The sequence below is a fragment of the Molossus molossus genome, unplaced genomic scaffold, assembly GCF_014108415.1.
Source record: "Molossus molossus isolate mMolMol1 unplaced genomic scaffold, mMolMol1.p scaffold_m16_p_8, whole genome shotgun sequence".
Classification (NCBI taxonomy): domain Eukaryota; kingdom Metazoa; phylum Chordata; class Mammalia; order Chiroptera; family Molossidae; genus Molossus; species Molossus molossus.
Genome location: NW_023425402.1, coordinates 37,929,670 through 37,956,348, shown reverse-complemented (window position 1 = coordinate 37,956,348; position 26,679 = coordinate 37,929,670). Strand labels below are relative to the sequence as shown.

The window sequence follows — 26,679 nt, the reverse complement described above, 5'->3', positions numbered from 1 at the left end:
GGTTCGGGTAAGTACTTACCCCTTGGTTGCTGTGTGTATTAAGAGGTAATACATGTACAACAGTTGATTACATTTAGTTAAGTACTATTCGAGCAAGTAGTAGGTATGGCATTTGAAGGTGACATTAATGAGTCAAATATAGAAATGACAGATGTCCTAAGTCACATTATTCTTGTGTTGGTACTAGAGTGATTTTATCATTAAACTCCAGTTTTTACTCTGGATTGCTGTCCCCAAAATGGAGTCACTTCCATGTACGTGATCACACCAAAGCGTAAGGAATTGTGGATAAAATCTGCAAGATTTAACCTGGGTCCATAGGATTCCATGGCAGTCAGGTGAATGCCAACAGGTGGGAGGGTGGAGGAGTGGTTAGGAGCACACACTCTGGAACCAGACCGCTGGGATGTGCATCCAAGCTGTCCACCTACTATTAGATGATATATATTCCTAACTTCATTTTGTCAGCATCTTCATCAGTAATATTGCACTTATCTTATAAGGCATTGGGAAGGATTATCCAGCATAAAACACATAAAAAACTTAGAACAATGCTGTGCACATAGTAGGCAAGCAACCAATGTCAGCTGCTGCCACAGGTGACAACATGCTGGCCACAGCGAGCTGCCACCCTGGAGAGAGGACTGGGTGGACGTTACGGAATTGCCGCTGACAGCGTTGTTCCTTTTCACAGGAACACTCCGAGTCAATAACCTGTGATTATTAAGCAACCGTCATCAACATTTTGATGCTCCTTTCCCAGGAGATAAACTGCGCTGAGGAGGAGAGAATGGAACCCCTGCTCAATGCCCTTTGTTGGGGATTGAGATGGCTTGTTTCTTTCATGTCTATTAATAATAGAAAGTACTTTGCCCTTCAGTGTACTGGATGAAGGAAGAGGGTAATGACTCTATGTCCCCTGGCTCGCCATCTCTTTTCCAAAGAAGCAATAAAAGGAGACATACACACACACATACGCACACACTCTTCTGAAGCATTCATCAAAATAAAGAACTAGTAGACATCTTTTTTTCCCTTTATTTTTTATTGAGTTTATTGGGGTGAAATTTATTAATAAAATTATATAGGTTTCAGGTGTACAATTCCATAATACATTATCTTATGCTGTATTGTGTGTTCACCACCCCAAGCCAAATCTCCGTCCATCATTTATCCACAACTTACCCTCTTCTATACCTCGCCCCGCCCCCTTTCCCTCTGGTAAGTGCCATACTTGTTGATGGTGTCTGTGAGGGTTTTTGGAGGGTTTTTTTTTTTTTGCTTAATCCCTTCACCATTTTTGCCCAATCCCTTAATTCCCCTGCCCTCTAACAGCTGTCAGTCTGTACTTTGTATCTATGAGTCTGTTTCTATTTTGTTTGTTAGTTTATTTTGTTCATTAGATTCCACACATATGTAAAATCATATGGTATTTGTCTTCCTCTGACTGGTTTATTTCACGTAGCATAATACTCTCCAGCCCTGGCCTGTTTGGCTCCGCGGTTGGAGCATCGGCCTGTGGACTAGAGAGTCCCAGGTTTGGTTTCTGCTAGGGTCACGTACCAAAAAAAATTTTTTTAAATACTCTCCAGGTCTAACCATGCCATTGCAAAAGGTAAGATTTCCTTCTATTTTGTAGCTGAGTAGTATTCCATTGTGTAAATGTACCACAGCTTTTTTTTTTTTATCTACATCAAACTAAAACATTTTTGACCAGAAAAGGAAACCATCAACAAAATGAAAAGATAACCCACTGAATGGCTGAACATATTTGCCAATGATATATTTGATAAGGAGTTAATATCCAAAATTTATAAAGAACTCATACAACTCAAAACCAAAAAACAAACAATCCAATTTAAAAAATGGGCAGAGACACTTCTCCAAAGAGGACATACAGATGGCCAATAGACACAGGAAAAGATGCTCAACATCACTAATCATCAGAGAGATGCAAATTAAAACCACAATGAGATATCGCCTCACATCTATTAGAATGGCCGCCATCAACAAGTCAACAAACAAGTGCTGGTGAGAGAAAAGGGACCCCTCGTGCACTGTTAGTGGGAATGCAGATTGGTGCAGCCAGTGTGGAAAACTGTATGGAATTACCTCAAAAAATTAAAAATGGAACTGCCTGCCCCGGCTGGTGCGGCTCAGTTAGTTGAACATCTCCTGTGTACCAAAAGGTTGCTGGTTCGATTCCTGGTTAGGGTACATACCTTGGTTTTGATCCGCAGTTGAGGGACAGGGGGGGGGGGGGGGGCATGTAGAAGGCAACTAATCAATGTTCTCCTCTCACATCAACGTTTCTCTTTCCCTCTTCCTTCTTCTCTTGCTAAAAATCAATAGAAATATTTTTTTAAAAGAAGCAGTTATGGGCCTGGGGCATGAGTAATCACCATAACCTGCCCAGTTAGAAATTTAGGAAAAAAAAGGGTGGGGGAGACTGCTTTATGACCTAGCAATTCTACTTCTGGGAATATAGCCTAAGAAACCTGAAACACTCATTGAAAAGAATATATGCACCCCTGAGTTCACTGCAGCATTATTTACAACAGCCAAGACTCAGAAGCAGCCCCAGCAGATGAGTGGATAGAAACCTTTTTTGACTGGTCCCTGACTCTTTGGTCCTGAAACTCGTATCTCATTGCAGAGTAAGACCTGGTAAGAACACCCCTATTTGAGGAAGTGTCAAACCACCTGTGCATAGGAACTCCGGGTTTCAATCTTCTCATCCTCCTAATCTATAGATTTGAATGAACTTTGTGGAGGAAAAAGCTTAGGGGGCAACTCTGTAGCATTTCGTGGGGGAAGAAAGCCCACCGTGTCCGTGCCCCCTGCCCTGTTCCGAGCGCCCGAGGCCGCGGCGACCCGCCAGCCGCGCTGCGTGATGCGTGATGCGTGCGGGTTCTCGGGCGCGGAGAGGCAGGGCTGGGCCTGGCGACTCTGCTCTCAAACGCCAGCGTTTGGCGTCTCCTCTACCACAGCTTCCACGCTGGCCTCGCAGGGGGCAGGGCACTCGCCTAACAACCTCGGCTCCTGAAACTCCCTCTGTGACACTGAAAAGGGCTGAAACAATGAGACATCACCAACATTTAAGAGGGAACAGGGAGAGAATACGTGGGAACTAGATAAACAGTGCATGCGGCGTGACCCGCTCCCCCCAGCCTCCTCCCTCCCGCCCGCTCTTCCTCTGCCCGGCAGCGGCCTCTTAAATCCCCCTCCCCGGGAGCATCCTCGGGAATGTCTAAATGCCCAGTCCAGGCCCAACAGAGCCCATCACAGAAAGGCAAGGGTTCCCTCTCTCACCTCCTGGTTTCCATTTTCCTGAGGACCCTCAACTTCCCCGGATGAGGTCCACCCCACCAGAATGTGAGCCTCCTCCAGGGAAATGCAACCCCCATCCCGGGACCTTCCTCACCAGCAAAATTGCACCACAAACGAGCATTCACTTCAGCAGGAAGAAGAGGGCAGATGGGCCCCGTTAGGGCAGATCCCTTCTTAATAGTATCAAATGCAATAATGTACTTTTCTATTAGGGACTTTCTGGACAGTCCTTCCAACTGAGAGGGGTTTCCTGGATTTTCATAAAATGCTTTTATTCAGACATCCTGGTTCGCAGTAAGACGCACGCGTGGGAGGCTGGTGCGGTGCGGTGAAGACAGCCTCTGAGAAGCTCTCCAGGCAACCAAATCACTAACAAGTACTTTGCTACCTTTTCAGTTATATTTGTTCTGATTATAAAAAATAAAATAAAAGCATTAAGAGGAAAGGAAGTACTGAAGCACAAAACAAAAGTAGGAGGGGAAAAAAATAATAAATACATGTTAGAGGATTTATGGAGACTCTGATTCCATTAGGACATTAAAATTCCACAAATTCTAGGTCAAACTTTACTTGCCCTAACTTATTCCCTAACTAAAACTGGCTAAAGAATGTCAGTCAAATACAGCAATAGGATCGGTTTCTAAACTGTACAAAGGCTAATGATCTCTTGGGTTTTGAAAATCAGGATTTACTTTTATAAAATCAAAAAGCAGCTCTCACTCTGGATGTGTTTTTACTCTAAAAATAACAAATTAATATGCATACATTACATGCTGAAGATAAGAATGCATACTAAAGAGTATATGGTAATAGGAGTAAGCAGAATATTTTAATAACCTTATTATCTGTTTTCACAGAAGGGAGAAAAAGCTCTCAGATCTCATTTCATTTTCAGTACACAACAGGAATTTTTAAATTCGGCAATAATTTACGGGACGGTTTCTTTGCACTAATCCTCTTCTGCCCCCTAGTGGCAGAATATTTTATGTGATTTTTTTCTCCTCCCAGTTTTATTGAAGTATTGACAAATAAAAATTGCTTATATTTAAGGTGTACAGTGTGATGATTTTATATAGGTATACATTATAAAATGATTACCACAATTAAATAAATGTATTTATCATGTCACATAGTTATCTTTTTTTCTTGGTGTGGTGAGAACACTTAAGATCTACTCTTTTAGCAAATTTAAAGTATACAATATTATTAACTATAGTCATCATGATGTATATTAGAACCCCAAAACTTATTTACCTTATAACTGACAGGTTGCACCCTTTGACCAACACCTCCCCATTTTTCCCACCCCTAACCCCTGGTAACTCCATTCTACTTTCTGGTTCTATGAGTGTGAATTTTTTTGCCATTAGAAATATTTGGTCACTATATTTCCATTATAGAGTAATTCTATTATATTTTCTGCCTACTATAAACCTTAAAATCAATTTAAAAACACATTTGACTGCGTGATAAAAATTCAGGATTATTTTAGAACTTAATATTTTCTATTAACATACGACAGCTTTACCCAAAATATTTTCCCTGGAAAACTCCCAGAGAGAAATATTCTGAGAAAAGAACATGAATGTTCTGGGCTGAAAATTTGGGAAGCATAGACGATAATATCCTCTTAAAAGTCAAGATACATATTAACATATTAAAGCTAAATCTTCTAGCAAGTGACACTTTGTGACAGAGGTTATTCGAATCTACATGTCTTGGTCGATTCAGGCTGCTCTAACGAAATACCATAGATGGGAAGCTTATAAACAACAGACATTTACTTTTCACAGTCTGGAGGCTGAGAGGTCCAAGACCAAGTTGCCAACAGAGGTCTGGTAAGGGCCTGCTTCCTGGCTCGTAGATGGCACGTTTTCTCTGTAACCTCACATGGCGACGAGGGTAAGGGAGCGCTCTTGAGCCTCTTTGTTTCGGGCACTGATCCCATTCATAAGGGCTATGCCCTCATTATCTAATCCCCTCCTAATATTATCACCTTAGGAGTTAGGTTTCAACATACGAGTTTCGGGGGGACACATTCAGACCACAGCACTATAAGTGAGAAAATACCCTAGAATTACACACAAAGACATAAGAAAATGAATGCGTGTAAAAAAATATTCGTAGAAACAGAGTAAGGACTGTAGTCTAGTTAATCGCATAGTGCCGAGCAATGTCCTTGCTTCTGTAGTGCACTATAGCTATTTAAGATGTCACCACTGGGGGAGCTGGGTGAAGGGCACACAGAACCGCTGTGTACTATTTTACAACTTATTATGCATCTATAATTATTACAAAATAAAAAGTATTTTTAATCAAATCCTAAGGTTGACACCAATAATTTTTTTCTTAATTTTTTTTATTGATTTTCGGGAGAGAGGAAGGGAGAAGGAGAGAGATAGAAACATTGATGAGAAAGAACATCGATTGGCCGCCTCCTGCATGCCCCCCACTGGGGATCAGGCCCACAACCCAGGCATGTGCCCCACCACAAATCGAACCAGCAACCTCTTGGTGCGTGGGTCAACGCTCAACTGAGCCACACCAGCCAGGCACCAATGATTTTGTTATATGAATTCCTTTGGATTTTTTTAGATTACAAAAAAAAATAAAAAATTGGAATAAAGCCTTGTATAGGAATAATTAGGTAATATATTATTATTTTTTTTACATTAGCAGATTACTCAAGGGTCATAACTCTATGCTGTTCTTCATAAAACATTGAATGCGTTCCTCTCACGTTGATGTTTCTCTGTTTCCCTTTCTCTTCCTCTCTCCCTACCTGAAGATAAATGGAAAAATGTCCATGGGTGAGGATTAAAAAAGAAAAAAAAAAAAAAGTTTGGCTGTGAAAGGAGAAGAAATAGTCATAACTGACAGGGACGGGGTTGTTGTTTTTTTCACATCGAGTAGCTGCCACCCACATGACCCCAACAGGAGCCTTGGGGCCAGGGACAAAGTGCAACCGAGGTACGTGCCCTAACCGGGAACCAAACCTGGGTCTCTCTGGTCTGCGGCCGACGCTCTAACCGCTGAGCCAAACTGGCCAGGGCAGGGATGGAGTTTTTAATGTATGAAAGCTTTAAGATTTAAAAAAATTCTAGTAAGGAGTCATATTACTATTCTTTTATGATATCACTCATTTTATAATTAATTAAAAGCCACTGGGGGATTCAGCAACTTGTATCTACTGGGGGATACAAAGCCACATTCAGCAACTCAGAACTATGATATTTATTACCAAAATTAGATAAAACTAACAAAAGTCAAAACCTTTCTCCTGCAGACTTGAGCAAGGGCAGCAGTAGCACAGAGGGCTGCATTTACTGATAACTTTACAAATTAGGTTAGCTTTTTATTTAGCACTCAAAATAGATTACTTAAATGTCTACAGTGTTTGGGAATCTGCTGAAATTCCCCAAATCCCCACAACTGAAGTTTAGTAAGTCACGTAACGGTTATACAGAACTATTCTATGCTTCTTTCTCTCCTGCATTTTTTTCTTTCCACTTTTCCACCATTTCCTCTATCTCTAGCCCTGTATTTTTTTTTTATTCATGTGAAAAAAGTTCTTAATTGCATGTACTTCAAATTCTATTATTCATTTAAATATTTCTGAATACCTACAGTGTTACAAATACTGTTCGGTGCTATGAAAGATAAAGCATATCATATGGCCCTTGTAATTAATATTTGCAATATGTATATTTATTTTTTTTAAAGTATATTTTATACCAAAATATTTTTCTTATATATATTTGTTCTTCATCCACGGTTCCTGGTTCACAGCTCCCAAAACCCTGGGAATCTCCCAAGTGCTGAGAGGATAAATGTCTTTTGTTTTGTTAATGAAGTGACCTTTGGAAAGCACATAAAAGTGGGGGGCTGGCTGCCCAGGGAGCCAACAACATTATTAGAGGGTTGGAAGTTATAGCCTAAGTAAGAAGAGGAGCTGGAAATGATGTTCAGTCACCACTGGTCAATGACGTAATCAATCATGCTTTTGTAATGAAGCCTCCATCAAAACCCAAAAGGAGAGGGTTCAGAGAGCTTCTGGTTGGTGACTCCAGCAGGTGGAGAAGCAGCTCACCTGGAGAGGGCACGGGAGCCCCGCCCACTTTCCCGGACCTCACCCTGTGAATCTCTTAGACCCCACTGTTCCCCAGTTATTTCCTTTTATAATAGACTGGTAATCTATAATTTCCTGAGTTCTGTGAGCTACTCTAGCAAATTGATCTAACCCAAGAAGGGATCTTGGGAACCTCTGACTTCTAGCCAGTCGGTCAGAAGTAACAGGCAACAGCCTGGGCTTTTGACCAGGATCTGAAGCGGGTATGGAAGTGAGGAGGGCAAGCTGGTAGGGCTGAACCCTTAACCTGTGGGATCTGATGCTATCTCTGGATAGACAGTGTCAGAATTGAGTTGAATTGAAAGATACGCAGCTGGTGTCCGGAAATGGCTTGGTGGTGGAGAATCCCACACACGTTGAACAGAACATTTAGAATCTAAATAAATGAACTGAAGTTCCGGAGGAAACCGGCAATGGGCCTAAAAAATAAATATTCCTTTCGTTCCCAAAATAAAAATTTGGAGACTCTACCAGATTGAGTATCTACTATCTGCCAAATTCTATAGATACTGAAAATTAAAAACTAAGGCATAGTCCCTGCCCTTCAGGAGCCTGCTTCTCATTGCTTCTGATAAGCAGAACAGAGAAAAAAATCAAAGGAAGGGCCGATATTAGAACCGAGCACAGGACTCTCAGAAGCTAAAGCAAAATGATGCAAACTTAGTTTGAATTTCCCAAGAACAGAGAAAATACCCTTTCTAGTGTGCTTCTCTAAAATGATAGAGAAAAATAAAAACCTTCAGAACATAAACTTGTACTTGCCAATTTACAAATTATCTTATATGCCTTAATAACTCCTCCTGTTCCTTAATATCTGTTAACCAGTTCCTAAGAAACCAAACTGTATGGTAACTTACAGAGGAAAAAAAAACTACAATGGAAAAATCAAACCCTTTAAAAAAAAAAACAAAGTTTTCACTTGTTTGGAATACCAGGACCTTTAATGAATAACTTTATTATTATTATCATTTATGTTTTATTATGTATAAATATACAGTTCAGAGCCTAAACAATGCACTGGGCACATTAGTCAGATAGCATTTATCATAAATATGGAGATAGAGATAGAGATCATGGTAGAGATAGACGGCGGTAGATAGATATCACATATAAAGAGAGTCTATGGTATAGGGTAGAAAACTTCATAAATGTAGGCTTACGATGTGGTAAGTGAATCAAGACCAACAGCAATCAAAGCGATTGGTTCACAGTGCAAGCTAATATAACAAAGGACTCAGCTGTGCATGGCACACTCTAAGTCAGGAATGGCAAAGTCCCAGCTCAGGTGTCCCCACCTGGTCCTGCCTCAGCCGCCAGGACATTCACAACTGATACCAGCTTTGCTCCCTTTGGGTCCAAACGTGGCCCCAAATCCCTGGCAGAATCCCTCCAGGCAGTCATTATCAGATGATTTCAGGTGGTATTTAAGAGGAACTCTATTTGTCATCACTGGTATAATGGGGTTTATAAAAAAATTAATACAAATAGTGAGTACATGAGCCTCCAGTGGATGGCAATCGCGTCCTCCCGCCTGAGAGCGAAGGCCTGGAGGCAGGAATGCTGAGAGCGGAGGGTAAATGTGGGGGTTCAGCCATTGCCACTGGGTCCACACGACAGGAAGCAGGGCTGGGAAAGCCATCAACATGCTAGACTTCAAACTCCAGGTAAAGCACTGAACTCATTCATTCCACACCATTTACTGAGTGCCTGCTACCCACCAGGCAGAAGTCCCAGTTTTGCTCTTAGAAGTGCAGTGGGGGAATAAAAAAGTTGTAAAACTTGGCAAGGCACTTCACGTCTCTGGGTCTCAGTAAAATGGAGAGCTGTGTTAGTTTCTCAGGACTGCCGCCACCAAGGACCACAAATGGGGCAGCTTAAAACAACAGACATTCATTGTCTCTCAGTTCTGAAGCTGCAAGTCTGAAGTGAAGGTTTCGACAAGCCCACACTCCCCTCTGAAACCTGTAGCAGACCCCTGGCCTCTCCCTAGCTTCTCGTGGTTTGCTGGCCACCTCCGGCATTCCTTGGCCTGCAGCTGCCTAAATGCAATCGCTGCCTTGGTTGTCACGTGGCTTTCCCCTGTGCCTCTCTGTCTTCACATGGACCTCTTCTTATAATCTTATAAGGACACCATTCTTACCGCGTTAGTAGCCCATTGTGCTCTAGTATGACCTCACTTAACTAATTACATCGGCAACAATCATATTTCCAAATAGGGTCACATGCAGAGGTCCTGAGGGTTGTTGGAACTTCAACACATCTTTTGGGGAACACAAGTCTATAGCAGGAGCTACACGAGAAAACCTTTCACCTTTACCATTTTTAACACTCAATGCAAAAAAAAAAAAAAAAAGTAATGGATAAGATACCAATTCAAAAAGGGCCAGCCCCTAATGATCATCAGCCTCAGCTGAACAATGCTGGGGACCCTGTAGTCATCACCCTCTGACACAGGAATGTTCTGTTTGATTCCTTCTCGCAGATGCCACAATGTGCCCACTGGCAACGACGCTGCAGCATGAGCTTGCAAGTGGCAGCCCTGCAGATATTTGAAGAAAAGCGTTCGAGTCCACCCTGTTTCTTTCACCAGTCGGACATCCTCTCATCCCTTCATCCTTCGTGCTGACCACAGGGACTCCAGCTGGTCTACCTTCTTAAATTGTGACATTGGTGACCAAGCATAACGCCCTGAGATATGCAGCTCCACTAGAACTAATCCTCCCTTGTTCAGAAACTGGGGTATTTGCTCTCTTGTCACTGACTCATACTTTAGCCAGCAAGCCTTTTTCGTGTATTTTACCATTTAATGCCCTCCTCATCCTGAACTCATGCAGTTTTCTGATCTTTTAGATTATTGGGATAACAAAAGAGAATAAAGGCCAACTACCTGTCAGAGAGGAGAATTGTCCAAAGTTCTCTCAACACTCCTCCACCTTGGGGATGTGACCTACAGAACAGGCAGCAGAGAGAAAGCTTTGTCACAGCTCATGTGAGACCAAGAGAAAACTGAAGGCAGAGGGGAGACTTGGTACTTGCTGATTTCCAAGAGAAAGTAACTGATAGGAAAAGTGGAGATGGCAGGAATTTTAGAACAAAGATCAGAGATAAAACATTGGCCGGGGGGCGGGGAGAACAGGGAGATGGCCTAAAGAAGCCACAAGAAGCCACCCACAGGTTTCTCTGCGGACACAGGAAAGGTCCTTATGGGGACATTGCAAATGTCTGGGAGGTGGTGCCTCATTCCAGTGCAGCCTGATGGGACAATCTATTAGGTCAAGGGGCAGACAACCCCCACATCTGCATCTCTATGATCTGGTTTATCGATGGCAACCTTAAAGAAATTCTTACTTGAACCCTTTTTGAAGTCCCATTTGTGAATCACCTTAGCAGACATGATGTCCCAGGCAGTAGCAGGAAGGAGAAGAGAACCCATCAACCCCCAAGCCATGCACCATCTCTGGTCCATTGCGAGCATTAGAGATTATGTCCAGCACAGGTCCCGGGCATCAGAGGGACCCGACTAGAGGCAACAGCTCGGCTGGAGAGTAAGAGCGCTCCTACCTTCCTACCCAAGGTTATGCATACACTATGCGTAAGGAACCTAAACTGTATCCACTGACATATACAGATATAAACTTGCAGCCATAACTTAGTAAGCATCTAATGTGTATCAGATTTCCCAAGTCCTGCCCCAAAGCACATTCATAGTAGAGGTGTCGGGATCTCTGAGGGAATGCAATAAATAGTATCCTTCATCCTCATCCAGTGTACAAAAGTCAACAGATGAAAGAAACAAAATATTCACTGCACTGCTCATAAGGTCTAAGTTGAAGGACACAGCCTGGTGTGAGAACCCAGAGGACCTACCCACTGAAGCCCAGACGTCCTCACCCATCCGGGGAAGCACTGGGCCCAGCAAGCCTGAGGTCAGCACGAGAAACCGAGGAGGACGTCAGGGTGGGACCCAAGGCGGAGAAGCTGGGAGATGTGTCCACTGTCACCAGTTCATTCTTCCTGACTAGAAAGTTTAGGAAAGGACTCTGTCTCCTTTGGGGTGGAGTGAGTTAAGGCAAAGAGAGAACAGAGGAACAGTTAGGGAAATTCCCCCTCACACACACCAGAGGGGAAGAGGTTCTCCCCTCCGACAAGAGGCAGAGCCAAGATTCGAGCCCAGGACTGCCTGGCACCGAAGCCCACACTTAACCACCACAGGAGTGGAATGTACCTAGTGAACTATGGCCGGTAGGCTGGCAAGAGTTCATTTCTCTTGAGGACTTAGGGAAATTTAGAGATAAAAGAAAGAGGAAGATTGTGTATGTCAGGGAAAAGGTAGATTGGAAAGACAGTATGTCATGTACTCCTGTGACATGTGCCCAGCCTCCTGGACTTGGGTCTGAGCCAGAGAATCAGAGACACAGACAGAGAGACAGACTGACTATAAGCAGGAATTGAAAGAACAGTTTCCATTAAAAACTCTGTGAGCATTGAGGCTCAAGAAGCCGCCCTCTACCCAAAGGATGACGCATAGCGTGGAGTCAGGGAGAAGAAAACACTCCACTTTCGTGTGAAAATCAGTGTAGCTCTAGAACAATGAGGCTCCAGAGAACGCGGCTCCTCCGTGGTCGGCGACACAGTGGCCTGGAGAGCAGGTCACCAGGGCTAATGCGAACATCTTTCCAGAAGATGGCAACACCAGGTGCAGCAGTTAGGAATAAGGTAGCTGCACGGAACAATTTTTTTAAATGTGGGCATCAATTTTATCTTTCTGTGCAACATGTCACCACAAACTTAGTTATTTCAAATAACATACGTTGATGATCTCATAGTTTCCGCGGGTCAAGAGTCTGAGTACTGAGTGTGGTTCTCCATTGAGGGTCTCCTACGGCTATAACCAAGGCATCAGCTGGGGCTGCAGCTTCACGGAGGTGCCACTGAAGAAGGGCCCACTTTTGTGGGCAGAACTCAGTTCTTTACCTACAGAGGCTTTTGCTGGCTGTCAGCTAGCAGCTGCCCTCAGCTCCTAAACACCGCTCTTGGCTCCTTGCTGCATGAGCCCCCAACATAGCAGCCTCAACACTGCAGCCCCAACACCACCGCCCATGCCTTCAACGTCAGAAAAAACAGAAGAGCCTCCAGCGAGCAGGGCACTGCAATTTTATGTGCATCCTGTGTCCTTTGCCACGCTCACCTGGCGGGAAGCGAGCCACAGGTCACACCCACCCTCAAGGGCTGAGGATCCACAATGGCATGAAAGCCGTTACATGTTCCAGAATCATCTTCAGAATCACCTGAAAGCTTAACCACTCAGATTCAGAACCCAATCCTACACCTGCTGAATTAGACGTGCTAGAAGTAAAACCAAGGTTTCTTTGTTAAACCAAGCTCTTTAGGGGAGTCTGATGATCAACCAAGTTTGGAAACTACCATTGTAAACATTTTCAATAAGTAATTACTACATCTGTTCCCAGTCTCCAAGCTAAGCTTCCTAGAGTTAAATATAGGCTTATTTATTCATCTAAATATATGTCCAGTGATTCTGGTGACTCTGTCATTGTGTAAAATGGCACTAAATTAATTATATTATATTAATTGACATTATGAGGTGATTCAGAGGTGCCCGGCATCATTTAGCTGGAGTTTTTCAGCCTCAGCACTATTGACATCTTAGGCCAGTTCATTCTTTGCTGTGGGGCTGGTCTGTGCATTGGAGGGTGCTTAGCAGCTCCCCTGGCCTCTACCCACTAAATGCCAGGAACACCACCTCCAGCTATGACAACAAAAACTATCTCCAGACATCGCCAAACGTCACCTGGGGTCAAAACCATCCCCCACTGAGAACCATTATACTATCAAGCATTTTGCTGAAACCCAGAAAATTCATAGCAGGAAAAAAAAAAAAAAAAACATGTTTAAAAAAAAAACAAACAAAAAAAAAAACACTGGGTAGAAATCAAGAACATGTACGTGAAGTACTGCACTGTGGATGCAACCATCCATGCCTCCCTACTCCTGTGCACCAACTGCGTATTCTTTATTTCTGTAAGTTCCCAAAGTTGAGAGTCCTCACCTCACATTTACTTGTGTACCACTTATCTTTCCACGGACCCCAGTCCAACACCACAAGCAAAGAATGAGGAGGGAGGTGGAGGGGGTTCCTGATCAAGTTTCTTTCACCTCATTCAGGTTAAGTTCTTGTCACACAATGAGGCCTGCTCTAACCACCTCAGACAACCCATTTCGTACAATTGAACAGGTTTAGAGATGGGCTACAGACATGATTTAAGCTAAAATGAAAAGAACACTGATAATAAATAGATGAGAATTTTAATTTTTTTTATTGATAAACCATGATTCTTATTGAATGCACAATACATTACAATGAACAATAACATAACATCTCAAATTTAACCTTTCAGAATTATCTTGATCAATATATAAAGCTTTAGTTTCTGGGAAAATAATTCTTCATCTCAATAGTATTCATCTCATATGCAAAACAGCTTCTCAAAATAGGGGATTTATGAGTAAATTTTTATAAGCCTTCCTGTGTACATAAGAAAATGACTCTACCACATCAACTGCACCCTACTAAACACCCAAAACAGAAAGGCTTGAAGGACGAGGCCATATTTTACTGAAGCTATCAAAGATAAGTCTTAAAGAGCTACAAATGGAATTGGACTGCCCTTTACCACTGATACAATATTTGGGCAGTTAAGTGGTAAATTGTGGCCTCATGACAACATGAGATAGAATTATTCTTAAATATGTAGCTATATATATCAATATCATCCCTATTATAGAGACACACATGTACCCATGTGTTGGCAACTTGTTTAGTGAGAAACTCAGAAGTCCTCTAGGAAATATTGATTTTCCTGTGTTAGAATAATAATTCAAGTCAAAATGAATACATTTTATGGAATGCTGCAATGTGGTACTGCCTTTAAAAGGCACGTGAAAACACAACTCACTGGCTAGAAATCATTTCGAAACAAGCCTACTCCCACTGATACATACTTAATTGAAAATGTATATTTACCGTTTAGTTTCCTGAGGTAAAATAGCAGACCTCTATTCAAAGCAGTGATAAAAACAACTGCAACTCAAATTACTCCCAATGTAACTTAAGATAGTTAAGATTAACATGACTATCATCTAGATATAAGATAGAAAATTTTTAAGTTCTTACAGGTGCTCTGCTTTACTGGAGTTTGAAAACAAAGAAAAATGCGGGATATGTTCTTCTGTTTAAGAGAAGCATCTGTGGACAGTCTAAAAGGTCCTGAAGCTTATCCAAGGGTGAATCCACTTACTGTAAGTGTCTCCGATTCACAATGTGCTCGAAGATGATGCAGCCATGAATAAATATACAATGGGAGCCACTAGGCAAACTCTAATCATGTATTGTCCTTATGTGAAGAAACCTTGTCAAGGAGGTATATACAACATATTTTTATAGAAATCAGTGTTCAACTTCGATAAATCAAATTATAAAAAGTCTGTCACAAATAACTCCAGATTTTATACCAACAGATTAATAAGATCACTTCTTTTAAAAATGACCTCAAAAAAATCATAGCTCCAGTTTTTTTAAAAAATATCATAGAACAGCCAGAAATGTTTAATGAAATAAATGAACTACATGGAAATAAAGATAATTGGTGTTATATTGCCAGACTGTTTATAATTATAATTAACATAAACAGAAATTAAGGCTAAATATAACATTAAAAATAATATAACTATACCCAGGCTCAAAAGAATGGGAGCAGGGAGAATTATGCTATCGACAATTCTAAAAATTTCCACATGTAGGATAAGGTATTGCATGTATAAGTAACAAACTGTTAGGTAATAGATATATATCTGGATTTTATATTAGCCCAATGCTCTTCGGATTTTACTATAATCAAGATACTAAAGCAAAGATACTATTGTTAGAACACATGGAAAACATAAAGTTTAATGGGACAATAATAGGAAACATTTCATTGACCTAGAATATTTTAATGAGCTATTATACTTCTTTTAAAAATTATATCTGAAGGTAGTAAGATGGTGAAACCAAATATCAAAGCATTGCTGTCCTTGAATTGTTTGGCTACTAGTTTACCCAACATTCAGTCTCTGGAAACAATGTCCAGCCAAAACTGGGAGTGACCAATGCTGGTGTCTTAAAAAGGTTCCCAGTCAATGGGGGAAAAGGGGACTTTAAATCAGTTCCTGTCAATCAATTAAATTGATGGCGTCCTAAATGGAAAAGTTTAAGTTAGCATAAGTAAACTTACAGGTAAAGTGAGTTTTTAATATTACTACTCATAGCATGTGAATAGACTATACCATCAATTTTCACTACTACATGTCCTCCTTTCTCATTTCTGTAGCTTTTAAATCACTTTCCATTCAAACCCACGATCTGTAGCAGGCAAGGTCTGAGACATTAAGGAGGAAGAGTTCAGTTTTTTAATGAGAAAATATGGTCTAAAAAAGATTCCAGGTGGCTCAGTTGGTTGGAGCGTCATCCCATCCACCAAAAGGTTGTGGGTTGCAGGAGGCAACCGACTGATGTTTCTTGGGTGAGGATAAAAATTTTTAAAAATGCAAGCTATCTTCCACTGGCCTTTCCATTCTAATGTTTCCTAATATACTACACTCCAAGTTCAGTATAAATTATTTACCAAAGAATATAAGGTATTGATGGTCAGCACAAGGTTCCCTGGGCAGGGCAGGGGAGGAGGTATCTTTGCCAACACCGCACTCCCCACCACCAGCTTTATTATCAAATACTTTCATTTCTCAAAAAGTCCTGGGTATGAAGGCCAAAAACACCATCCTGGAGACTCACACATAAGTTCATTCGAGATCAGAGTGGTCCCAAGGTGTGACAGAACTTTTCCCCTCTTGGAAACAAACACAGAAAATTGTTTGATGTTGAACTGCATCGAGGGGTGGATGTTTCTCCACATCGAGGTGTGGAGCTTTAGAGCTCGGAATGCTGGTGATGTCTCCTTTGGTATCCAAAATATTCATAAGCAATACATGAACATCCACTCCACTCTACTTTCTTAAAATTCACTAAAAACAAAATTTGCTTTAAAATCCCCTTTACAGAATATATTTTCATACTTTATTTCTGATAGATTTAGTTTTGAACAGTTGAAAATACAGTAATGCAGACTCTCCAGGGCCCTCGGTAATTATTTTTCCCATGACCCCCTGAGAGATATGCCATGGAGTGATGGAGTAACATTAAAGCACTTCTTCCATTTAGTCAAAGATCTTTAATTTTTTGATCTAGCTAATATATTTTAATATATTTAGAAGGGAAAGTAGAAAGGAAGAAGGGAAAGGAACAAAGAGAAAAGAGGAAAGAAATGTTTCTTTAAAATTGTCCCCCAGTTAAATGAATATTATCCTTCAGAATACAGGGTAACCAATGATCCACGTGCTCAAAACTCAGGAAACTTCTTAAAGATCCGCAGGACGCACTGAGTGTCACCAGACACTGGCAGCCTGACACCCACACCTCTGAGCCTAGCAGAACTTCTCCAGGCCCGGGGGCAACGCCCTGCAATACTTCAGGTGGCCATCATGTCAAGACTCCCTGGTCTCCGTCATCCCTCAGCTTCCTTCTCAGACCAGAGGTCAGTCTGCTGTGTCTTGTATAGAATTTTGTCATACCCCTGGCTTATCATCCCCCATTACTAACAAAACTTGTGCCTCCTGGTCTAGGATCTTCTCGTCTAAGTCACATAAGGCAAGTATTGTAATGTGCTCGACCCTCTCCCTGAAGAGAGCCAGACTGTGGGGCTGAGGAAATGAGGAGAGCAGCGACCCAGGACCCCTCGGGGCAGTTTTCTGTCCACACCTCAACCATTCTTCCCTCCAGAAGAAAAATAGAGGATGAGTAAAGGTATGTGATTACATTTGGAGTGGACTGCATTTGGAGTGGAAAAATACCATTTTGCTTTAAAAAAAAAAAAATGTCACCACCTACATTCAAAAAAGAGGGATGTGATATCCAATTACAATGGGTATACTGAGCCCAGCTGGTGTGGCTCAGTGGATTGAGCGTCATCCCATGGACTGAGAGGTCCTGATTCGATTCCTGGTCGAGACACATGCCCGGGTTGCGGGCTGAATCCCCAGTAGGGGGCATGCAGGAGGCAACCAATAGATGTTTCTCTCTCACATGGATGTTCCTCTCTCCCTTCCTCTCTCTCTAAAAAGTCAATAAAAACATATTTTTTAAAAGGGGTGGGGGGTAATACTGAGACCACTGGGGGTAGGGTGAGGTTGGAAGAAGGGTTAAGGTGGATTTGGGAAGGGAACAGCACATGCTCCTCGTTCTGGTTGTTTTCTCCCAGTTCTCAGGAAATCCGTCTTTAATACTAAAAAATTATATGAATGGAGCCACTTTAAAATGGAGTCACAGCTGCCATGGAAAAGGAACCGTCTTGCAAGCCTGGTGCCTCAAACCTCTGGAATGTTGAAACGGCAAAACAAGGTTCTGACTGGGCCTAAAGCAACACTGTCTGCAAGGGTAACAAGAAAGTAGCTACTGGGACTACCTGGCCAATGGCTACGGGACTGAATACGAAAAACATTGTTTAGAATTAACATCACTAGGTCAGCTTATCTGCACCAATAGAAGTGTCTTCTTTCTATTGATGTCATTGTTTTCCTTCCCTTTCTCATAAAAACCCGTGGTCTTGATCTCAAATAAATGCTGGTGCCTCTCACTTTGGCCTTTTACTTTTACGTTAGCAATACTAAAGGAAAGACTGATGTTTAATAAGTCTTAAGAACCTCTTTTCTCCTGGAAAATGAAAGGAGTAACGGATCTAAAATAACACATTTATTCTGGAGAAAACAATACCTCCCCCCAAAAATCCTAAAATATTTTAAGAGGGAAAAATAAAGGTATACAACTGCAATCATTCTAAATTAAGTCAGGTGAAGAAATCTATGCAGCTATACATACCAGGACCTGTTGTGCAGCACCCTCCTCCACCCCATCAAAGGAAGAAAAAAAAAAAGTTTTTCAAAATAGAAGCAATATTTGATTATGAAAATAAGACAACCCCATGGGACTTCTGGAACTGTGTTACATGGAGTCCTTAAGAAATAAATCACGGCCAACATTGCAAAGAGAATAGAAGCACGAAGCAGGAAACAGAAATGACCGCAGAGAGCCGACGGGAGGCCGAAGCTCCACTCCTGCAGTGACCGCAGCCACGGACGTCTCCGCAGAGGTCACAAGAGGACAGCTTCACTTTGGAGTTGTAACTTCTCACCGCTTGTCTCCCTGTTCAAAGAGGCGAACGTCAATTTACACGTCTCCCTTGTTTAGAAACATTTACTTTGCCAAAACTTAAAAGCATTTCAATACACTTCCCTGAGTTTTCCATTCTCCATATAATTTTATTTTTCTTTACAAGAAACAATTGAAATGCTCCAGAGGGGCCCACACTGCTAACCAAATCCAAGAGAGAAACAATGCTTTCAGTCCAATCCATGCACCACCAGCAGTTGGCCAGCACTGAACGAGAGAAATGGGCTGCAGATGCGTCCAGGGCAGGCCCCGCTGGAGTCTCGTGGAGCAGGAAAGGTTTTAATGGAGGATTCTTTCATCTCAAGAGTTTATCTCAGGGTGACATCTACCGTGCATTCGAGTAAACTTTTGATCATTAGAACAACTGGAAAGAGCTGTTTATATTGTATATTAACTGTAATTGAAAAATAAGGTGTTTTTTAAAGGAAAAAAATATTTACTATGGGCTTTATTTAAAGGTACAAAAATCTAAAGAAACCTCTGTTTATGCAATGCCTTATTTCAATGCTTTAAAACAGTGATTTTTCCATCCATGTGCTGCAAGAATTTATAAAACATGCCATATTGACTAAATAGTCAGGGACACTGATTTCTTTTCCCTTAGATTGTCAAATTAAAAAAGGACAACAGCCAATACAACCATAGCTGTCCAGTGTGAATGAATCAAAATTATACCTATTTTTTGTTAGATTAGCAAATATATATATATATTGGTGTGCTGTAGAATTTTAGTAATTAGTTTGTGTGTGCCATGAGATGAAAAAGGTTGAAAATCACTGCTTTAAATCACTGAGCACATAACCTCTAAAAACTATTCAGCTTTGGTCAATTTTATAGGATAAGCTAATATGATAAAACAAATGATTTTAATTTTTATAATTTTCAAATTTCGTGATGTTTCAATTTTTATTGTTATAAATATGTTTTGTAACTTTAGGATTTTCAAAAATTGGTTGGTAGGTTTTCATTAATCTGATCTTTCCCAAATGCTCATTTTAAAATGTGTCCCTCGTAAATAAGTTATTTTCCACACACACAAATTTACATAGACTGAACCGTTTTTGTTTCTTAAACGTTTAAAATGTTCTCCATACACCTAAGAAACATCAGCTGAAGAATCTTGCAGCTGGGTTAAATAACAAAGTTGGATAACTAGGTACTGTCCTGGAGTCCACACAGCATCTCCCATCCTCCTAGCAGACAAAAAGTACATCATTGTTTCCCCAAAATTCCCACAAGAACGTGGGTGAATGCTCTTCCCCAATCCCAATAGGAGACAAAAGAGGAGAAAAACTGGCTTGTTGATTTGGAAGAAACAACTGATGCTACACCTTAGTCTTAAGTGAACATTGTGTCAAAAGCTACTAACAATGTCAACAACTTCAACTTCATTTTATTTTCAAGTGTAATTGTCTACAACTACCTAACACACACACACACACACACACACACACACACACACGATTCTCATGCATTCTGATGATTCTAAGCCACCAGGAGTGTTTTTACAGGGTAAGTCTTATTACCAGTAGAAACATCAGCTGTGAGGTCACAAAGCCACAAAATGTCACTGTGACTGACTGCAGATTTGTCCTGATTAACTTAGATGATCTTCAAACCAGATCTCCACTTCCACATCCTAAACTTCTAACATTTTATAAAATAAGAAGTTACCATTTATAATCAAAGCTCAAATTATATTTTTTTCAATATGCTAAAAAAAAAAAAAAAAACCCGGTTACAATGTATAATTTTTAGCAAAACAACAGACTCCCTCAGTGAAGAAACTTACATGCAGCTGACTTGTTTCCAGGCCCATGCTATTCCTGTGCCGTCCTGAAGGACTCCCAGTAAAATAAAATCTAGATGGAGTGAGTACTTGGAATAGAAGCAAAACCTTGGAAACTAAATATAACTGGACTCTTAATGTCAAGTTCTCTTTGTAAATTTGTGAGTTAAAAACCTAAAACATTATGAGCAAAAGCATCACTTTTTAATATCACCTGCTAAATGCTATCATGTGACCTTTGTAAATGATCAACTGTCTACATTTCAATGGAAAGCTTACCTCCTGCTCCCCTACCTCCTACACTTTCCCCAACACTACCCCCAACACTAAACTAATCCAGTCGGTGACCACTTGAACAGATGAATTAATGAGTATACAAATGAATGAATGAATGAATGAATGAATGAATGAATGAATGAATGAATGAATGTCTTAACTCCTAAAGTAACAGGAACTTCAGAACGCACTTACTTGGTTCATAGTAATCCACTATGGACACGGAAGCATCTTGTGTATTTGACACTTTGAAGTTTCTCACAGTAGGAATATCAACACAAAATTGGGTTTCATTTACCTTGAAAAATACAAAAGACTTTTAAGGAAGTGGCAGACTCTGTGTTCACGAATCAGTAAAAGATCATTCTTTTTCTCATCATTTTAAGAAACAGATAAAGAAACTAACATTTAGGGAGTACATCCACGAGCCCCATACTGTGGTAAACACTTTACATAAGGTATCTCATCTAACTCATAAAACTATCCTTACAGAACAGGTATTGTTCTTCCTTGCCTTTTACTGAGAGGGACGGGTGCTGAGTGGTCAAGTACGCAGCAAGCCCCAGGGTTCCCGCTCCTGAGCCTGCCTCGGGCAGTACGCCCGCCGCAGGTGCTGCTAATGGCTCACAGCAGCCCCTTCTCCACAGAATCACCCTCAGCTCACAGGTGCCGCTTCTCCAGTACGTGAGGGAACCCCAGGGCCGGCAAGTGCACCCCACAACCATAACTGACTGATACAAAGTACAAAAGGCCAGCCTCCTTGCCTCCAAGAAGGGCAGCTAATGCCAATTTGGCAAACGAGACTGGTGAAGGAATCTGAAAATGATAAATTCCTTCAAACATTCCATCATGTACCAATTAGCAGTAAATGAAATCCAAATAAATCTGTCAAAACACAATGGACACTCAAATTAGGATAACTGTTAACAAGAACATCACAGGTGCAGGACAAACTCCAAAACCAATTACATTATTAAATAAAAACCTTAAATTTGTTTTTCAAGTTCCAATCAGGCCTGTGGCTTTCAAGCAGTATTTAGTATATGAAAATGCCTGAACAGTAAAAGAATTCTAGAGACCCTGAATTAATTTTGAGAGATTTTTAACTGGAGTTATTTTTTTAAACAATGAGAACATTCAGGAACTAGCTTTTTAAAAGTAGGTATATTGCTGAAGCAATATATTTCTGATTCATATTTGGCAAAATTAGAATAAGAAACATACATACCCCCCCACATATAACATGAAATCCTAAAAACACTTAGAATTCAATTTCAATTCAACCTATGAATTTCTTATAAATGTTAGAATAAAAGAATAAACTTACACACCAGTGGTTTAGAGACATAACAAGTAGAGTCTTGAATTCTTCACTTACATTATTCTCACACATTTTATGCACCTTATTCTTGGATCAGTAATTTTCATACAGCAATGGGAAGTATGTATGAAAATTATATAATGATTACATGTAAAGACCAAACCTCTGAAAATATTCTTCTATGATTTAAGCACCTAATGTCAATGCAGGAATATTAACCCTTTTGGGGATTTATTAAAAGCATTTTAAAACATGTAATTATTTTTTTAAATATGTTTTTATTGATTTTTTTAGGGAGAGAGACAGAAATACCGGTGTGAGAGAGAAACATTGATTGGCTGCCTCCTGCATGCCCACTACTGGGGATCAAGCCCAGACGTGTGCCCTGATCGGGAATCAAACTGGGATCTCTCAGCCCCTGGGATGATGCTCAATCTACTGAGCCACACTGGCCAGGCAATTTTTGAAATTCTCCATATTTTACATATGGCATGAAATAATGATTTGGTTATCAAGGCTTTCATCGGGGTCATCATTAACAGCAATTCTCTTTAAACCAATTGTATAATGATGTCTTTTTAACGAGAACAAATATAAGGTGGTCATATCAAAGTCGTTCAGAGACACAAAACACTGAAATAACAAATTAAAGAAAACATGGTGTAAAGTAAGGGAGACGTTGAACGCAAGGAATGAATGGTAGCTTTGTCAATGGTCATCTATATGGAACTTCGGTTTTAGTACTTACAGAATCTAAATACAGGCTGAGTTTCCCATGATCATGCTCCACTTTCTTCACTGTCTCGCTCAGAGGAATTGCGTCTGAGGGGACGGTGAAACCACTGAGTAGGTTAACTTCCATAAGGGCCATGCCGCTTCTTTTTGGGCCCCCAAACCTAAATCGAAAGGAAAGGATGGGAGAAAAACCGAAAGCTGCTGCAAACTATCTTCATAGAACAAGTAAAACTGCCAAGCGTTATTTCAAATCGCTATAGAAAACTGTAAGACAGCTCGTCCTTCCCTTCCAGGTGTGCAGTTCTCGGACCCGGCAACCACGAGAGGAATAAGGCTCTGACAACACGCTCACTTGACAGGCTAATGAAGCGCCTGCCATGTAACAGGCTTGTTGTGCCTTAGGTGGTAACAAGTACAACTGAGGCACCCTTTCAGCAAGCAACTCTGTTTTCTAATGGTGATTCCAAACTGAATTGCACTTTTTATTTTCTCAGAAGTTGACAGCCCTGAAGTTTCCAGCTGAAAGCCAGGGACTGAAACAGAGGCATCACTTGACCACTTAGCCATAGACCCCGGCCAAGTCTTTAGCAACCTTTTCTTCATCTGGTTTTACAAAAGGAGGGAGAGTCCTTCCCTTTGTTCTCCCACATACTTGGAGCGCATCTGCTGTTTTCCTTGGCCACCCTGAGACAATGACAAGCCTCGGAAAGTTTTATCGCACTGCATCGGTCTCAGCCTGTTGTACACAATGTCAGTATCAAAGCACCTGGGCACCAACAGCATTTTGTCTCCTTTAAAATAAATATTTTTCTAAAATGAATGGCTGGCAAGAGCTTTCTGTTTGGAGCAGAAAGAGCTCAACGTGGTTATGGAAATGAGTTTGTATCCAACATGGAAGGGTCATGGCATTGCTGAGTTAGTTCCCATCGACCTTTCGCACGGTAAACCCAAACGCGGCTGGTAGAAAGAAAACCTGTAAATAATTTTGGACACATTGAGAAATGCTTGAATATAATTAGCAATTCGTATATTGCTAGTTTATAATCTAAAGGGTAATGCTGAACTAAAATCTTTGTTAAATGTCATTCCTTATGCGTTGATATAGTTAGATATATAAAGATAATTAAATCTTCAAATCTTCTTTTTGAGTCTTTTTTTTTTTTTTAAGGAGAAAGAGGAGGAGGGAGTTAAACAGATACCAACCTTGTGCACACATTCAAATTCAAATGATTGACATCATCTTTATTATCTTTCACAGCAACATCTAAATCAAAGGCTTCTTGATTTTGGATTGATTTTCGTCTTCTGGAAGACTCTAAATCTTTCACATTATAAATAACATTGAGCTGCAAAAATAACAAATTAGCATAAATAATCATTAGAAATAAATAGCAACAAATTGCTGTCATTATATATTCTAAATGTTAGGTAATGATTCTCAACTATATTCACACCTAGAAAAAAACTGAGTTTTACCAGCTAACAAAGTGTCATTATTAGCAAACATTGCTATGAGAGTTTATAAGCAATGATTTTAAAAATTGAGAATATTGTTAGGTAACATTCTAAAACAAGTGTCATAGACTATCATGAATGATATTCAAGGGTATTGTTTTTTTTCAAGGAATGTAAAACATTCCCTATTGGGAAAAAGTGAAACTACGGCCAACTTCCTTGAGAGTATCCACCAATTTCTAAGCTCTGCTGCCCAAATGAAGTCATTTTTCACACAAAATCTTAGAAACTCTAAAATAAGTCAAAACTAAAGCATCTAAGAGCCTTGGTTGAACAGACACCTGTTCAACTGTTGAGGATTCTTTTCGATCATACAACATTTTTCAGATGATAAAATAAATGATAGTTTTCAAGTCAGCTGGGTCTTTTCAGCATATACTCTGTGCCCACCGATAATGTGAGGTGCTGTGTGAACACTGGTAAAGTGGGAGAACCAGTGTTTTGTTTTTTTCAAAGGTATCTTAAAATCAGAATCTTGGGAATTTACTCAGAATTTTCTAGGCCTGCCTCATGCCATTTTGAACTGGAATTGAAAATTTTTACCTCTTCTACCTTTTTGATGTCACAGTTCATAAGCCTTACTATTGCTATGTAATGTATTATTTTTTACTTATACTTAAATCGCACACACACACACACACACACACACACACAGAACTAAAGCTCTAGTGCCCATTGTGGATTTACATACTATTAAAAATCTTTTCTCTCAGTCTCCATCTTTCAAAGCTAAGAGTTCTAACTTTTCATTCTGCCATACTTTGCTCATATAATCCTTTATCCCCTTAATCAGTCTTGTTCTCTCACTCTGGAAATTCTCCATCTCTTTCTTAAACTACAATTAAAATTACAGGGTATTCTTGGAGCAGTTGAAGAATGGTTTCGTAAAACTGGAGAGATGATCTCTATTACTTTTATCATTGTTTTTCCAATGGCATGTATTATCCTTTAAGAACCAGCATCATCAGGGAACAAACAAGGGCCACTAAATTTATCCTCTGGAACATAATTCATACCATCTATTAGAAAGTATCAGGGTATATGTTTGGCCCACAGAAAAGCTCAGCTGCTCACTCAGAGATCTTGCAGCTTATTTCCAACAGCTTAGCATTTTCTTACCCAAAGAGGTTAATATTTATGGTAAACCAGAGAGTTTTCTTTGCCATTCTTTTTCAGGGCACTTAGAAAAACATCAAGCAAAGGAAATCTCAAACTTATTCCTGGATGACCAACTTTTTGCAATGTGTTTCTCCGTCACAAGAAGTGTTTAATCACCCCACCCTTTGTTTTCTACATGTCGATACAGGCACAGACCTGATGAACAATTTGACCAGTAAGTACCGTATTTACTGCTGTGCTCTTCAAATGTCAAGTAAAAGTCATTTGGCTTGAGCAATCTGTCTACATTTGGTTGACCGAGAATGAGTTCCAACCGATTTGGTGACTTAACTATACATATATAATTTTTCAATTGTATCTAAAATATCATGTGTATTTACTTTTGGGTTTACTGTTCACATTGAAAGATAGTTTAGGAATGAGAATTTTCACATCATCTTTGCTAATAAAGACCAATACAAATTATTCACTCTTTTCTCTTTCAGTCTTTTTAACTGAATAACATTCATTCCTTTTTTTTTTTTTTTTTTTTTATTCTCTCCCGAGGACATTTTTCCACTTTTTGTTCAGATAGAGTGGGAGGGAGAGAGAGAGGGAGAGAAACATTGATGTGAAGGGACACATCGAGTGGCTGCCACCCGCACGACCAACCAGGGCCGGGGACAAACTGCAACCGAGGTACATGCCCTTAGCGGGAACCGAACCCGGGTCTCTCCGGACCGCAGGCCGACGCTCTAACCGCTGAGCCAAACCGGCCAGGGCTGAATACCATTCCTTTTAACTGTGATCAATTTTCCTTGATTTGTAAAAAACATTCACTTGTTCTGAATATCAGAAAATTTTGTTCTACTTAGCAAGAGACACTGCTCTCTTGTCTGGAATAGCTGTCTTGGTTACTGAAAAAATATCTTTTCTCTACAATAGCAATTTTTTTACTTTCTCAGTAAATCTTTTAGGGTTTGTTTGGTTTGTGTTTTCTAATCAAGCACATAATCATTTTTTACTCTATCACATATTATGTTGGGTTTCTTATGAGATAGTTTTCGGTCCCTATGATTTTCACGTATTATGTAATATAATAATTATTTCATTCAGTATTTTTCACACTACTTTCTATTTATTCTAAC

The 26,679-nt window shown here is 40.4% G+C and overlaps 1 protein-coding gene across 1 annotated transcript in view; it reads right to left on the bottom strand.

Moving 5' to 3' along the window:
• Window positions 1-18,167: 18,167 nt before the first annotated feature.
• Window positions 18,168-26,679, bottom strand: part of CD109 (CD109 molecule) — a 110,869-nt gene continuing 102,357 nt past the window's right edge. Inside the window, exons 30-33 of the mRNA XM_036249359.1 lie at window positions 24,122-24,264; window positions 22,932-23,079; window positions 21,058-21,160; window positions 18,168-18,770 (exon numbers count right to left, since the gene is read on the bottom strand). Coding sequence (XP_036105252.1) covers window positions 18,595-18,770; window positions 21,058-21,160; window positions 22,932-23,079; window positions 24,122-24,264 — 570 coding nt within the window. The 3' untranslated portion in view covers window positions 18,168-18,594. The remainder of the gene's footprint in view (window positions 18,771-21,057; window positions 21,161-22,931; window positions 23,080-24,121; window positions 24,265-26,679) is intronic.